The following is a 15,104-nucleotide window of genomic DNA, read 5'->3' as shown; positions in this document are numbered from 1 at the left end:
TTACATACAGACGTAAAGATCTTCCATCTGTGAGTTCATTTGGTGAATGTTCTCAACAGCTGGGTCTGGGCCAGACTGAAGATAGGTGTCTGGAACAACCTGGGACTGCCACATGGGAGACAGACCCAGCTATTGAGTCAGCCATCCCTTGCTGCTTTCCAGGTTGTGTAAAATCAGGAAGCTGGAATTGTAAGTGGAGCTGGGGCTTGAACCCAGGCATTCCAAACATGGGATGGGGGTGCCCTATGTAGTACGTGAATCACTGTGCCAAGTGACCATTCCAGAACCGATTCTGAGGAATGTCAGGGTCACATTCTAGAACAATGTATGAGGCTGCAAATGAATAGCTCTTCTGTGGAAATATAATTTGTTCTCTGGTGCTCTCCAGGAGGATGTTTAGTTAATTCATTAGGTGTAGAAAATTGGAGCTTTTGTATCATCAAATAACTAAGTCCTTCCGATAGTATCCTTATCTTAACATACTTTTTGTAGCATGGAAATTTAGTTTTTTATTTATATGTTTTGAAAAGATTTATTTGAACGGATTATTCAAAAAATATTTATTTTTTTTTTGAAAGACAAATATATGGAGAAAGAGGGCCTGGCACAATAGTGTAGCATAATGGTTAAAGTCCTCACCTTGACTGTGCTGGGATCCCATATGGGCGCTGGTTTTAATGCCGGCAGCCCTGCTTCCCATCCAGCTCCCTGCCTGTGGCCTGGGAATGCAGTCGAGGACGGCCGTTGCTGTCACTTGGGGAGTGAACCATTGGACGGAAGATATTCCTGTCTGTCTCTCCTGCTCCTCTCTGTATATCCACCTTTCCAATAAAAATAAATAAATCTTTTAATCTTTTACATATACATATATATATAGAGAGAGAGAAGACCGAGATCTTCCATCCACTGATTCACTCCCCGCATGGCTCTAATGGCTGTTAGACCAAGCCAGGGTCCCAAGGACTTGGGCTGTCATTTGCTGCTTTCCCAGGCATTTTCGCAGAATGCTGGATCTGAAGTGGAGCAGCCAGGGCTTGAACCAGTGCCTGAGGGTACCACGGGCTGAGGCATAACCTATTTCACCATGGTACTGGACCCCAAAAGATTTATTTTTTTTTTAAAGATTTGTTCATTTTATTACAGCCAGATATACACAGAGGAGGAGAGACAGAGAGGAAGATCTTCCGTCCGATGATTCACTCCCCAAGTGAGCCGCAACGGGCCAGTGCGCGCCGATCCGAAGCCGGGAACCAGGAACTTCTAGGTCTCCCACGCGGGTGCAGGGTCCCAATGCATTGGGCCCTCCTCAACTGCTTTCCCAGGCCACAGGCAGGGAGCTGGATGGGAAGTGGAGCTTCCGGGATTAGAACTGGCGCCCATATGGGATCCCGGGGCTTTCAAGGCGAGGACTTTAGCCGCTAGGCCACGCCGCCGGGCCAAACTTACTCTTTATTTTTTTAGATTTATTTTATTTTTATTGGAAAGTCAGATATACAGTGAATAGGAGAGACAGAGGAAGATCTTCCGTTTGATGATTCACTTCCCAAGTGACAGCAACGGTCGGTGCTGAGCCAATCTGGAGCCAAGAGCTTCTTCCGGTTCTCCCACATAAAAATTGCAGGGTCCTGAGGCATTGGGCAGTCCTGGACTACTTTCCCAGGCCACAAGCAGGGAGCTGGATGGGAAGTGGGGTTTCTGGGATTAGAACCAGCACCCATATGGGATCCTAGTGCGGGCAAGGTGAGGACTTGGGCCGCTAGGTTACCCGCGCTGGGCCCCAAAGGCTTAGTCTAATCACTGTGCCACAGTGCCAGGCTCCAAACAAAAATTGATGTATTTTTAAAATTATTGTTATTTTCAGCTAGTGGAGTTGAATTTTACACCCATTTAGTTTGGAGACTTACTATGGTGAAATAGTTCGATTGAGAATAGTGAATACTTTGATCAATATTAGTTATTTTTAGCTGCCTTGGTCATCTTAGTTCTTTGGTTTTTTTTTTTTTTTCTTTTGTTTTTTGTATGAGGAAGCCTGTATTCAAGTTGAGCTGGCTGCTAGATTCAGCTTACGTGACTCCCAATGTCAACATACAAAGCATCACAATTGTGAACCAATCAGATATGCCGCCTTCTCCCTGTTATAATTAGGTTATTGATCCTGGCCACTTGAATATCAGTGTTTCTTGATAGCCTGTTTCATCTGGTATTTGTTGGCCTTGACATACATACTGACCACAAGTGTGATGTTAATTTCTTTCTTTGAGACTTTGCAGTCAGGCCCTGCTTGGTGTTGGCATAGCCGTGGATTTTATTTCTCGTTGGGGTGTTCTTTGAGAGTTTTGATCTGAGCGAAGAAAGGTAATCTTACACTAGAGTTTAGTAAACTGTACACTGCTCGTAGGTAGGTAGTGTGATTGCTTGGAAGTATCTTATCCAAGTCAAAATAAGTGGATATATTCAACCAAAGGCAGTGGGAATGGGTTTATTGAGGAGGAATACACCATACCACTCATACCACTAAAGCGAAGGAGGGAAGGACAAACACTTAACATATTATATATGTCTCATATGCCCACTTGAATATAATTGGGATCCTGACCAAATTGTTGCTCTCATCTTGAGGGTACAAATCCTTTGCCTGGCCTTTATAATTCACACATTAATTGCATATTATGAGAAAGAATTTGAGACTGACTTAGGAGATCACATGGTTTTTGTCAGCTTAGTATGATTAATTTGGCACATACTTTAGCATGGAAAGTAATTATTTTTTTCTTTTACTATAGGGCAAGCTGGATGATTACCAGGAACGAATGATCAAAGGGGAAAGGCTTAATCAAGATCAACTGGTAAAGATTTTTTTAAAAATTTTATTTTATTTGGAATTTTCCCTCAAACTCCCACCCTAAAGATTTTTTTAATTAAATATTTGTGTTGACATTTATTTTTTTATGTTATAGTTATCACAAAGGTGAGAGTGTTGCAGACCCATGTGGGCCCCTGTTAGGGTGGGTGGAGAAAGGTGGGGGAAATAAATGATTCCATTTTTCTTCCTGTGTCCCCGGGTGGAGGGGGTGCCGAAAGTGCATCTTCCTTGCTGTCACCCAATTTTGTTGACATTTTAAAGAAAATTGCTGTTGTGATTCTTTGTAGTAAAGTTGATTCTGTCCTTTTAGGATGCCGTATCCAAGTACCAGGAAGTCACAAATAACTTGGAGTTTGCAAAAGAATTGCAAAGGAGCTTCATGGCATTAAGTCAAGATGTAAGTAAAAACATTTTAATAAAATATTAAACATAGGGTTATTAGGGAATTTTTTTGTTTTAATCCTGTTACTGTTGGCAAGTTTTCTGTGAAAGTAAGAGGATTAGGTCCAGTTATCTAGAATGTTTTCTTGTCTGTAAAGTTTAACATTACATTTGCAGTCTATTTTATACATGGTCTCAGCTTGAAATATGACAGACATAATAGTTACTCTAAAGATCTCATTGATTTAAAAAATTAGCTGTGGAAATTAATGTGTAAAGACTTATCTTACATTTCCTTTAACTATCAAGAAGTAAATAGACTTGGTTTTGTAATTGGTAAATAATTCCTCCACTGGGAGTCCTAAAGGTATGTGATTGACTGATAGGATGCTCCTGTGTCAACTGAATCTGAGAGAATGGTGCATTTTTCCACATACTTTTTGTAGTAAATAATGCCTTTGGGAAAAGGATAAAATTAAATTAAGCAAAGTCAGATAATTTGAGACCAGAGTTCTGTCTCCCTAGCTGGCATTGTATAGTGGGTAAAGCACCGGTCTGTCATGCTGGCATGCCATTGGTACTGATTGGTATTCTAGCTTTTTAGCTGCATTATCTTTTTTTTTTTTTTTTAATGAGCTTTATTTGTTTTCATTGGAAAGACATATTTACAGAGAGAATAAGAAACAGAAAAATCTTCTGTCTGCTGGTTCACTTTCCAAATGGCTGCAATGGCTGGAGCTGAGCTGATCTGTGCCCAGAAACCAGAAGCTTCCTCTAGTTCTCCCATGCTGGTGCGGAGTCCCAAGGCTTTGGGTCACCCTCTGCTGCTTTCCCAGGCCAAATGCAAGGAGTTACATGGGAAGTGGAGCATCCAGGACATAAACTGGTGCCCACATGGGATCCCAGCACATGCAAGGGGAGGAATTACCCCCTGAGCTAGTGCACTGGACCCTGCTCTGCTTCTAATCCAGCTCACTGCTCATGGTCTGGGAAAAGCAGTGGAAAATGACCCAAGTTTGGGCCTTTCCATCTATACGAGGGACTTGTATGAATCTTCTGACTCCAGGTCTCTGCCTGGCCCAGCCCTAGCCATTGTGGCCATCTGAGGACTGAACCAGTAGGTGGACAGTCTCTGTCTCCCTCCCTGTCTTTTTCAAAGGTAATGAAACTTTAGTGGTTTGAAGTTAAATAAAGTACATTCTTACTTGGAGGAAGACTGGTAACATTGAAATACAAAGTTATCTCAAAGTCGTTAGGGTATGAAAAAGTATATAATACAGGAACCAAACTTGGTAGGTTCGGAAAAAATTTGTTTTTAAAGATTGATTTATTTGAGCCCTCTTACAAAGGTGTGTCTATGGTTCCCTGTTTTGGACATGTAAGAATTAGAGGCAAAATTTAAAAATATGTAAATTTGGGGAGTTCTCAAGCCTGCTTGCTCCCTGTAGGCTCAAGACTAACCCTACCATATTGGGGCGCAAGGGAAGATGGACTTATTTTAATGACAGATGACAAGAGAGGGAGCACTAAATGTTCATTAATTCATTCCTCAAATGACTGCAGTAGCTGAGGCTGGTAAGGTCCCCCACATGGGTAGCATGAGCCATTGTCTGCTTCACAGGTGCCGTAGTGGGGTGTCGGTACAGAAGTGAAATAGAGTGTGTCAATTGGTAGTTAACCTGCTGTATATAAACAGTGCTGGTTCCTGGGTTGAATTTCGATTCTACCACTTTTATTTAATAATGCCCGGACCGGGCCCGGCGGCGTGGCCTAGCGGCTAAAGTCCTCGCCTTGAAAGCCCCGGGATCCCATATGGGCGCCAGTTCTAATCCCAGAAGCTCCACTTCCCGTCCAGCTCCCTGCTTGTGGCCTGGGAAAGCAGTTGAGGATGGCCCAATGCATTGGGACACTGTACCCGCGTGGGAGACCCGGAAGAGGTTCCAGGTTCCCGGCTTCAGATCGGTGCACACCGGCCTGTTGTGGCTCACTTGGGGAGTGAATCATTGGACGGAAGATCTTCCTCTCTGTCTCTCCTCCTCTGTGTATATCTGGCTGTAATAAAAATGAATAAATCTTTTTAAAAAAAAAATAAATAATGCCCGGACCTTGGATAAATTTCGTTAAGTTTTTTGTTCTTAGATTAGGACAAGGTTTTCCAGGAAAAGCAAAGCCAGTTTGCTACATTTTAAAAATATATATATATATTTACTTGTTTATTTGAAAGACAAAGTTGCAGAGGATGGATGGTTGGATTGAGAGACCTTTCCAAATGGCTGTAACAACCAGGGTTGGGGAAGCCTGAAGCCAGGCGCTTCATTCAGTTCTCCCAGTTAGCTACAAGATCCCAAGAATATGGGCCATCTTTTGCTACTTTTCTTTGAATTCATTAGTAGGCAGCTTCGTCAGAAGTGGGGCATCTGGAAACCAGCAACCATTTGTATTGCAGGTTTGACTTAACTGGTTATACCACAATTGCCCCTGCTTAGTTTTCTAATCTTTAAAATGGCATAATAACACTTCTCTGAGGATTGTGTTTAGAACAGTATTTTTGATGCATAGCTAATACATTTCAGGCACTCAATGTTACTATTATTTATTACATGTAATAAAAGAAGGAGAGTATTGATGATTTGCCAGAGAACACAAAAGGTAATTAAATTACATCCAGTCTTTCAGTCTTTGTGCTGCTGTAACAGAATTTCTGTGCTTGGGCAAGTTATGAATGGCACCTGTTTCTCTGTTCTGGAGGCCCTGGGAAGATGAAGGTCTTTATGTGGGGCGGACCTTCTTTTGGCATCCTCACATGGTGGAGTATGGAAAAGCGAAAGATAGCAACCCTGCTTCTGTAAGCTGCCTTTTTGGTGGCATTAATCCAGTCATGAGGATAGAGCCATTTTGACCTAGGTGTCTCCAAGAAAGCTCCACTTTCAGCTCATTTGCATGATGAGGACGTGTTCAGACTATGGTATCCAGATATGGATTTGTTGCACTAAGTGTAGGTCAGAGCTTCAAGTTTACCCAACTTTCCCAAGGCTTTGGACCATCCTTGACTGCTTTCCCAGGCCAGAAGCAGGGGAGCTGGATGGGAAGTGGAGCAACTGGAATACAAACTGGGCGTCGGGTTCTCTGGTTTACTTTTCACAAATTTCAAATTTTATGTTCAGGCTTTCTTTAACTTAGTTCTATCTCATCTTTTTTTAAAGATTTATTTATTTTTTATTGCAAAGTTAGATATACAGAGAGGAGGAGAGACAGAGAGGAAGATATTCTGTCTGATGACTCACTCCCGAAGTGAGCGCAATGGCCGGTGATGCACCTGTCTGAAGCCAGGAGTCAGGAACTTCCTCCAGGTCTCCTATGTGGGTGCAGGGTCCCAAGGCTTTGGGCCGTCCTTGACTGCCTTCCCAAGCCACAAGCAGGGAGCTGGATGGGAAGTGGAGCTGCTGGGAGTTAGAACTTATGCCCATATTGGATCCCGGTGCGTTAAAGACGAGGACCTTTAGCCACTAAGCCACTGCGCAGGGCCCGAGCTCTATCTCATCTTAACCTCTACGTATGGAACTGCTGATTTAATGTAAAATGGCTCTCTTTTGTTTAAAATAAAAAGGTTATTAGGGCTCCCATCTGCTGATTCGCTTGCAAAGACCTGCAGACCTGCAATAGTTGTTAGTGAGCTGACAGAGCTAGAGTTGCAGTCAGGAGCTAAGAACACAGTCTGAGTCTCCTTTGTGGGACGGGCATCCTGCCACTTGAGTATCATCATTGCCCCTCAGTTTTTGACAGGAAGCTGGTGCTGAAAGTTGTGCTGGCACTCAATGTGGGATGTGGGCGTCCTAAGCACTGGACCAAATCCTCACTGCTCCAGAATTCTCTATTGTTTCATTTGTCTTTTACTTTCACATTCATGCTACTTACTGTTTCTTGCCTCTTGCTACCTATACAAGCCTTGCTAAGTTTTAACTATCCCCCTGCAGGACAATCTTTGATGTCTGTTTCTTTAATGCTTTCCTGACCTCTTTTACTTAGGTCTCATCTTGGTTCATATATATTATTTACTTGCCATTATTTACTCTGCTGCCAGTGTAGATGTCTAATTATTACAGCCTTCATTCCTTCAGGTTTTTTTCCTCTCTCCCCTTTAGTATAGGTTTCATGTGTATGTCTTTTTTTTTTTTTTAAAGATTTATTTATTTTTATTGCAAAGTCGGATATACAGAGAGGAGGAGAGACAGAATGGAAGATCTTCCATCCGATGAATCATTCACTCCCCAAGTGGCTGCAGTGGCCAGAGCTGTTCCGATCTGAAGCCAGGAGCCAGGAGCTCTTCTGGGTCTCCCACGCAGGTGCAGGGTCCCAAAGCTTTGGGCTGTCCTCGACTGCTTTCCCAGGCTACAAGCAGGGAGCTGGATGGGAAGTGGAGCTTCCAGGATTAGAACTGGGGCTCATATGGGATCCCAGTGCGTTCAGGATGAGGACTTTAGCCACTAGGCCACTGTGCCGGGCCCCATGTGTATTTCTTGTCTTTCCCTGACCCAGGTAGTTCATCCTACTGAGCCTTGAGCAAAAGGAAAGGTGGGAGTAAGCACAGCCATGGCTGTTAAAAGCTAACCTTTCTACTTCCAGTCTGATGTTAAACATCAGGAAATATGATAGAAACACTTGAATTTTTCTGATGTTATTCTGTCTAAAGAAGGAAAGGCCAGTGGGAAAGACGCATAGGTTCATGCCTAGGTTTTTTTTTGTTTTGTTTTGTTTTGTTTTGTTTTACAATCTTTACAGTTAATTAGGGCACAAAGGTTCAAGGGCTATGGGAAAGTGGGTTAGACTATCAGTTCCACATTTTTTTTCTTGTATCTGGGGTAAACGGGGAGATAAAGGGAGAAGCCCCACCCAGTCTTCCCCCCACCCCAGGTGCCTGATGTGGGTGATTCATGCCTAGTTTCAGCTGTTTGTGATTAATTTTTTATCTTCCAACGTCCTGTTCATAAAAACATCCATTATAGTCAGTATTTTCAGTATATTGTACAATGCTTTTTTGATATCAGAAATGTATTGTTTCAGGGCCTGGGACAGTGATGGGTTTTGTGCAGTAGTAGATACTTAAAGATAGAACTTCAGGTGTGTTATGTTTTTATTGCCCAGATTCAGAAAACGATAAAGAAGACAGCTCGTCGGGAGCAACTTATGAGAGAAGAAGCTGAGCAAAAACGTTTAAAAACTGTACTTGAACTGCAGTATGTTTTGGACAAATTGGGCGATGATGAAGTGCGAACTGACTTGAAACAAGGTTTGAATGGAGTGCCAATACTTTCTGAAGAGGAGTTGTCACTATTGGATGAATTTTATAAGTTGGTAGACCCTGAACGAGACATGAGCTTGAGGTATAGTAATATTTCAAGATAGAAGTTTTTGTAAATATATCTTGACGACCCAGAGATAATTAGCTTTTAAATTATTGTTCAAGGTTGAACGAACAGTATGAGCATGCCTCTGTTCACTTGTGGGACTTGCTGGAGGGGAAAGAAAAATCTGTGTGTGGAACAACTTGTGAGTATTACAGATAACTTTAGTTTTGTAGCCAAGAATGCTAAAAAATTAGTTTGTCTACTTGGAAGTAATGTAAGTGAAGAAAATAGGAAATGAGTACATAACCATAGCATTCATTCATTGCTTCTTGGTTTGTTTTTTACACCATTTTTTTTCAGTTTGTATTTTGTGTAAATCAAAAACATCACTTACTTCAGACTACCCCATTTCTGGCTTTAAAATGTTGCAGTGGTTTCATTTCTGTTTTGTGTGCATTTCTTTTATGGGCCCGTGGATCATTCCTAATTTGGTCCTTCAGCATCCCTCTCCAGCTTCATCTGCTTTTTCTTATTTCTTGTTTTATAGTGTTGTATTTAATGCACTTCTAGGTTCAGGGCTTTGTATATTGTGTTTTCTCTCCCTTTGGCTTCTTTGACATCTCAGTTCTGCTAGTCCTTGTCCCAGAGAGGTCTGTGTACCTCTATTTTTTAAAAGAGTTTTACTATCTTTATAATTGACGCTTGTTTTATTGGACTGTAAGCTTAGTGAAGTGAGAGATAATAGGCCTTTTTTCGAGAAGAAGATTTTTAAGATTTGTTTCTTTGAAAAGCAGAATTGGAGGGGGAGAGACAGAAATAGAGAGACTTTTTTCACTGCTTTGCTGCGCAAATGGCCATGGTGACAGAGGCCGAGGCCCTGGCTGATGCCAGAGGCAGGAGCTGCATCTGTGTTTCCTTGTGAGTAGCAGGGACTCGAGTACTTGAGTCACGTGCTCATCTGCCATTGAGGGTGTATTAGCAGGAAGCAATTCGTGGAGCAAAACACCCTGAACTTGAATCAGACACTCTGAAGTGGCTTGTGGGTGTCCCACATGGCCCCATATGCCTAGCACCTATCCCAGTTACTATACATTTTTTACAGAAGATAGTATATTCTAAATAATATTTATTGAGCGAATATTGTCAGCTTTTTATTCTGATGAAATAAAAGGTCTAAATGGGGTCGTGTTTCTTATTTTACTCTATGTTCGAGAAGCATTGATTAGATGGATTTTTTTTGAAACAGTATTTTTTTGATTATTGAATCTTTTCAAGCCAGGCATTGTCAAAGAGTCTAACTTTATAATTTATATTCTTTTTTTAGATAAAGCTTTAAAAGAAATTGTTGAGCGTGTTTTTCAGTCCAACTATTTTGACAGCACCCACAACCACCAGAATGGGCTGTGTGAGGAAGAGGAGGCAGCCTCAGCACCTCCAGCTGAAGACCAAGTGACTGAAGCTGGTGAGTACATGGGTAGATAGGAGTTTTTGTTTAGGGGCCTGGTTTTTCTTTGCTTTGCCACAAGCTTAAGCTATACATACATTTACTAATTACTTATGTGCACTTAGATGTTTTAAAGAAGCTGAGCATAACAAAATGTCATGACGAAGCACAGCACGTGAAGATTATTCTGCACCAGTTCTTTGCCCTATTAGTTTTAATCATTTTAAATAACATGATTTTTCTGGTACAAGATTGCAGGACAGGAGATGGGGTAGGGCCAATTATAAGGAATTTCAGTTTGATTTTTGTCCCACATGTTGAATGGCAGCTGTTTACCATGACAGTGTGAATTTGGACCTCCCTGTTTTTAAATGGCAGATTTCCAATGGCATAGAATCTTTCATAATTATAGCATGTAGTATAATAGTATTTAACTGGAAATCATAATAGTTTCCAACTTAAATTTTGAGTATAATCGGAAGCATTATTGATACATAAATTTTGAAAACTTGGATTCTCAAATCAGACAGTCTAGATTTAAATGTTTGCTTCATCACTGTAAACCTTGTTGATTTGAGCAAATGACTGAAGTTTTGTTCCCCATTGGGAATTCAGTATGTGAAGTGTTTTTGGGGGATTGCATGTGGTATTTACTTTGTGTGTTTTTTTTTTTTTTTTTTTTTTTTTAAAGAAATGTTGACTATGAGGTATGATTGAAACCAAAGAGAAGATTGCACATGGGCGAGAATTTGGAGTTGGGGAACCCACATATAGCATTGTGGCTCCTCCCTCCCAGCTGTACTACCTTTACAAAGTAAAGTGGTCAGCTGTTGTTTTACATTATTACAAATGAGAATGAGGAAGATTTTACTTGTAGTAGTACCATTTACATTTTATGTGATCTAGAATATTATTGGAAATTGAGTATTTTGAAATACACATAAATTTCTAAATATTTTTGTAGGGTGAGTGTTTGGCCTTGTGATTAAGATACCACATTGAAGTCCTGACCTCTGATCCAATCTTCTTAAAAATGGAGGCAGTGGTGATGGTTCAAGTAACTGCATTCCAAGCTAGGGACTGTATTTGAGTTCCTGGCTCCCAGCTTTAGCTACATGACTGTTTGGAAGGCACTGGGCAATGAATCAGTAGGTGGTAACTTTCCCCCACCAAAGTGCTATTTTTGTTAACAATTGATGAACTCCAGTGGTCTGCCATTGTTACTGTTTGTAGTTCATGTTAAGGTTCATTTTTGTCATTATACTGTCTGGATTTGGATAAAGGTATAATGACAGCTGCTTTTACTGACTTAATCTGTTTTGCATCAATTTTTAATTTCTTAGAACCTGAGCCAACAGAAGAATACACTGAACAAAGTGAAGTTGAGTCAACAGAGGTATGATTTTGATTTGATGCAGCCTCTACCTTTCTACCTTTTAAACAGATGTCTCAAACATCTACTTTGCTTTGCAGTATGTAAATAGACAATTTATGGCAGAAACACAGTTCAGCAGTGGTGAAAAGGAGCAGGTAGATGAGTGGACAGTTGAAACAGTCGAGGTAAGAGTTCTCTGTATTGCAAGGTTGACGTTTTTGTCTTAGTAGTAATTTTTGTCTCCTGAGGACAAATTAAGATTGTTAGTCTTTTGTGTTAATGCTACATTTATTATAATAAGCTCATTTTACAAGACTGTTACTTTGGAAAATTGTTTATCCCTGTGGATGTTTAATAGTAATTCTGCTTTGCTGATAACATTTATTTAAAACTGCAACATGTTCTGTGGATTATTAAAGTACATTGTTTCTTAGTTCAAAGTTCTTCCACGTTCCTCTTTAAAAATCTTGAGTTCCCAAATGGGTAACCATAAGAAAAGTCTGCCATTTTTGGTGGATGTGGGAATGTCACTGGCATCTACTTTACTTATGGTTGGTTGTCAGACTGTACACTTCCTCTAGTGTTTCTTATTGTTGTCTCTCAGCTTATGATAAGCTTTTTTTCAAGTCCTCATTCCTAGTTCAGTGGCACTCATCGTATTTTTCTCTACTGACTGCTCCCAGACTTTTACTTATTACACAATTTAATTATTAAAGAAATTAGCCTTATGTTATTTGTACTTGAAGCTCTTTGCTGATGTCTTGTTACCCAAAAGATATATTGGAAAAGCCTCATCATTTGGTTTAGTTTTTCTTTTCATCCTCTTTTAGTTAGGTGTCTTGCTTTGTACTAAGAAAATAGCATTCCGTTATTTAAGGAATGTACTTTTAGTATTGTTAGTGAAGAAAACCTTAAGTATGAGATTATTTTGTCATAAGTCCCTAACAAAACAGTGTGTATTTGTCAAGTTAAGGAACATGGTTCGGAAATGTTCCAGAAGGATTAGGAGAGAAATAAATCATAAAGAGCCTTAGAATGACAACTGTAAGAGGTATGCAAACCTGTTGGGTCCTCAGTGTAAATAGGTAGGGTGTCTCATTAGGGCCTCTAGAAAACGGGTATGTGTTAGCATGGATGTAGAAGTAGAAATGAATTACTAGTGTATTTTTTTTTATTTATTTATTTGAAAGTTAGGGAGAGAGGGGGAGCTGTTGGTTACAATAGTTAGAGCTGGGCCAGATTGAAGCCAGGAGCTGAGGTCCCCGATGTAGGTGGTAAGGCCAAAGTACTTGAGTCATATTCTACTTTTGCCAGCCCATTAGCAGCAAGCTAAATGGGAAGTGAAATAGGTAGGACTTGAACTTGTGTCATAGGTGGTATTTTTTTTCCTGTTAGTCCACAACACTGACCCTTGGCTTTAGGTTTTATTGAACACTGGAATGAATGATATGTATTGATGTGGTAAGAAAAGGTTGGGAAGTAAGTTGGGTGGGCCTTCTCCCTTAATACCCTCCTTTAAACATGAAGGAAATAATATGGAAATAATAGTCTTACCCACTTTCCTATAACCGTTGAACCTTTTTTTACCCTAATTAACTATTGTAAAGATTGTCAAAAATATAATAATTAAGAAAAAAGATTTAAAAAAAAAGAAAAGGTTGGGAAGTACCACAGGGCTTTGTACTTAAATGCTTTGTTATTTGAGGAAAGAACATATAACTGGATGTGGTAGGCAGACCTCTATCAAGCCATCTACCTTGAATCCTAGGAATTTTGGAGCAGCATCTTAAAGCCAGTAGCAGGCCTTTGGTTGATTTTCATGACCTACCACTTTAGCTAGATTGCAATTTTTAATGCCTTAATTTATAAAGGAAGTAAATAAATTTCCTAGACTCAGTCGTTGGGACTTGAACAGGTTTAAAAGCAAGACAAAAAGGTACAGAATTTGATGTCAATAAAACTTAGGCAGGACTCCCCAACCCAGATAGACTCAGAAGGCCTAATTAATGACCAAAGGAGAATATGTTATTTTCTAAAGAAGTCCTTGTTTGAAAGCAGTTTATAAAGTAAATCTGTAGCACTTTACTATGACCTATAAAACTGAGGATACTTGAAGTGATGGTATTGCTTTTCACATGTTAAATTTGGTATAATTGTGGTCTGAGTAACTACGTTTAAATGTTCTGTGACAGTGTAAATGGCGTAAGTAGTGTGCAACTAGTTGTGGTGAATGGACCTCTTCACTCTTCCTTGCCCTCCCTTGTCTCCCACCACAGGTGGTGAATTCACTCCAGCAGCAACCCCAGGCTGCATCTCCTTCAGTACCAGAGACGCATTCTTTGGCTCCTGTGGCTCAGGCCGACCCCCTTGTGAGGAGACAGCGAGTACAGGATCTGATGGCACAGATGCAGGGGCCCTATAATTTCATACAGGTAGGTGCATTTTAATAACACTAGCTGAGCATTTAAGTGTTTACATTAATTTGACATCATTTGAACTCATTACATCATATCCTATTTTATGTAGGATTCAATGCTGGACTTTGAGAACCAGACACTTGATCCTGCTATTGTATCTGCACAGCCTATGAATCCAACGCAAAGCATGGACATGCCCCAGCTAGTCTGCCCTCCTGGTTAGTAACAGTGACATTGAATGTGGGAGAAGACTGGGTAGACAGGTGCACATAGTTTGTAAATTTTTTTCTTTTTGCTGTATGCTTATTTTTTGTGTCTTGTCCTAATTTGGTATCATTTTTGTTGAGAGTTTTTAACTTTCTGTAGTTCAAAAAACTTTTTCTTGGTATATAAACAAAATGCATGCAAGTTTGATCCATTTACACAGTGAATGCTTTAGTACCGAGATCATAATAGAACATTATCAGTACCAGTAACCCAGAAAACTACTTTGTTTTGCCTTTCAGTTACAAGTTACCCTCTCCCTCAGCTCTATTTTATTTTCTTATGACATAGAGCAGCATTGCATGCTTTTGCAGTCCAGTTCTCTCCCACGTGGTGGGCAAGAACCCAGTTACTTGAGCTGTCACTGCTGCCTCACAAGGTCTGCTTTAGCAGGAAGCTGGAGTTGGGAGCCAGAGCTGGGCACCAAACCCAGGCACTGTGGTGTAGGGGACAGGTGTGTCTGTCACTGGGGTAATTGCCTACCCCTGCTGACCCTTTGAATTATAAAATTAATCTAGAAATAAAAATAAAAGTATCATTGCTCTAGGTGCTTCAACTTAATAGGAGAATATATGAACATTTGTTATCTTAAATAAATGATAAGCAACAATGAAATGAGGAAATGTTTAGAGAGCTCCAAAGTCTCACATCTATACTGAGGAAAGAGATCAAAAGTTCATCCAGCACAGGAGTGTTCACTTTTTTAAAAAGATTTATTTTTTATTATAAAGGCAGATACACAGAGAGGATGAGAGGTAGAGAGGAGGATCTTCTGTTTGTTGTTTCACTCCCCAAGTGGCTGCAATGGCCAGAGCTTAGGTGATCTGAAGCCAGGAGGCATGAGCCTCTTCTGGAGCTCCCACAGAGGTGCAGGGTCTCAAGGCTTTGGGCCATCCTTTACTGTTTTCCCAGGCCCCAGGCAAGGAGCTGGAAGAGAAGTGGGGCTGCTGAGATATGAACCTGTGCCCATATGGGATCCTGTCACCTGCAAGGCGAGGACTTTAGCCACTAGCCT

At 40.6% G+C, this 15,104-nt stretch overlaps 1 protein-coding gene, 1 long non-coding RNA gene and 1 other non-coding gene across 3 annotated transcripts in view; all 3 read left to right on the top strand.

The window, feature by feature from the left end:
• CAPRIN1 (cell cycle associated protein 1) overlaps positions 1 to 15,104 on the top strand; it is a 37,179-nt gene that overhangs the window by 15,306 nt on the left and 6,769 nt on the right. Inside the window, exons 3-11 of the mRNA XM_058663190.1 lie at positions 2,784 to 2,846; positions 3,174 to 3,260; positions 8,387 to 8,625; positions 8,709 to 8,791; positions 9,914 to 10,051; positions 11,377 to 11,429; positions 11,507 to 11,593; positions 13,685 to 13,840; positions 13,935 to 14,043. Of these exons, the coding sequence (XP_058519173.1) occupies positions 2,784 to 2,846; positions 3,174 to 3,260; positions 8,387 to 8,625; positions 8,709 to 8,791; positions 9,914 to 10,051; positions 11,377 to 11,429; positions 11,507 to 11,593; positions 13,685 to 13,840; positions 13,935 to 14,043 (1,015 nt within the window). The remainder of the gene's footprint in view (positions 1 to 2,783; positions 2,847 to 3,173; positions 3,261 to 8,386; positions 8,626 to 8,708; positions 8,792 to 9,913; positions 10,052 to 11,376; positions 11,430 to 11,506; positions 11,594 to 13,684; positions 13,841 to 13,934; positions 14,044 to 15,104) is intronic.
• Positions 4,581 to 4,717, top strand: LOC118759618 (small nucleolar RNA SNORA38). Its single transcript, XR_004996308.2, has one exon. It is a non-coding gene; the product is annotated as a small nucleolar RNA SNORA38 (small nucleolar RNA).
• LOC131480176 (uncharacterized) lies at positions 10,076 to 10,714 on the top strand. Its single transcript, XR_009245295.1, has 2 exons — positions 10,076 to 10,340; positions 10,564 to 10,714. It is a non-coding gene; the product is annotated as an uncharacterized LOC131480176 (long non-coding RNA).

Source organism: Ochotona princeps, chromosome 4 (assembly GCF_030435755.1).
Source record: "Ochotona princeps isolate mOchPri1 chromosome 4, mOchPri1.hap1, whole genome shotgun sequence".
Classification (NCBI taxonomy): Eukaryota; Metazoa; Chordata; class Mammalia; order Lagomorpha; family Ochotonidae; genus Ochotona; species Ochotona princeps.
This window is presented reverse-complemented; position numbering and strand designations above follow the sequence as displayed.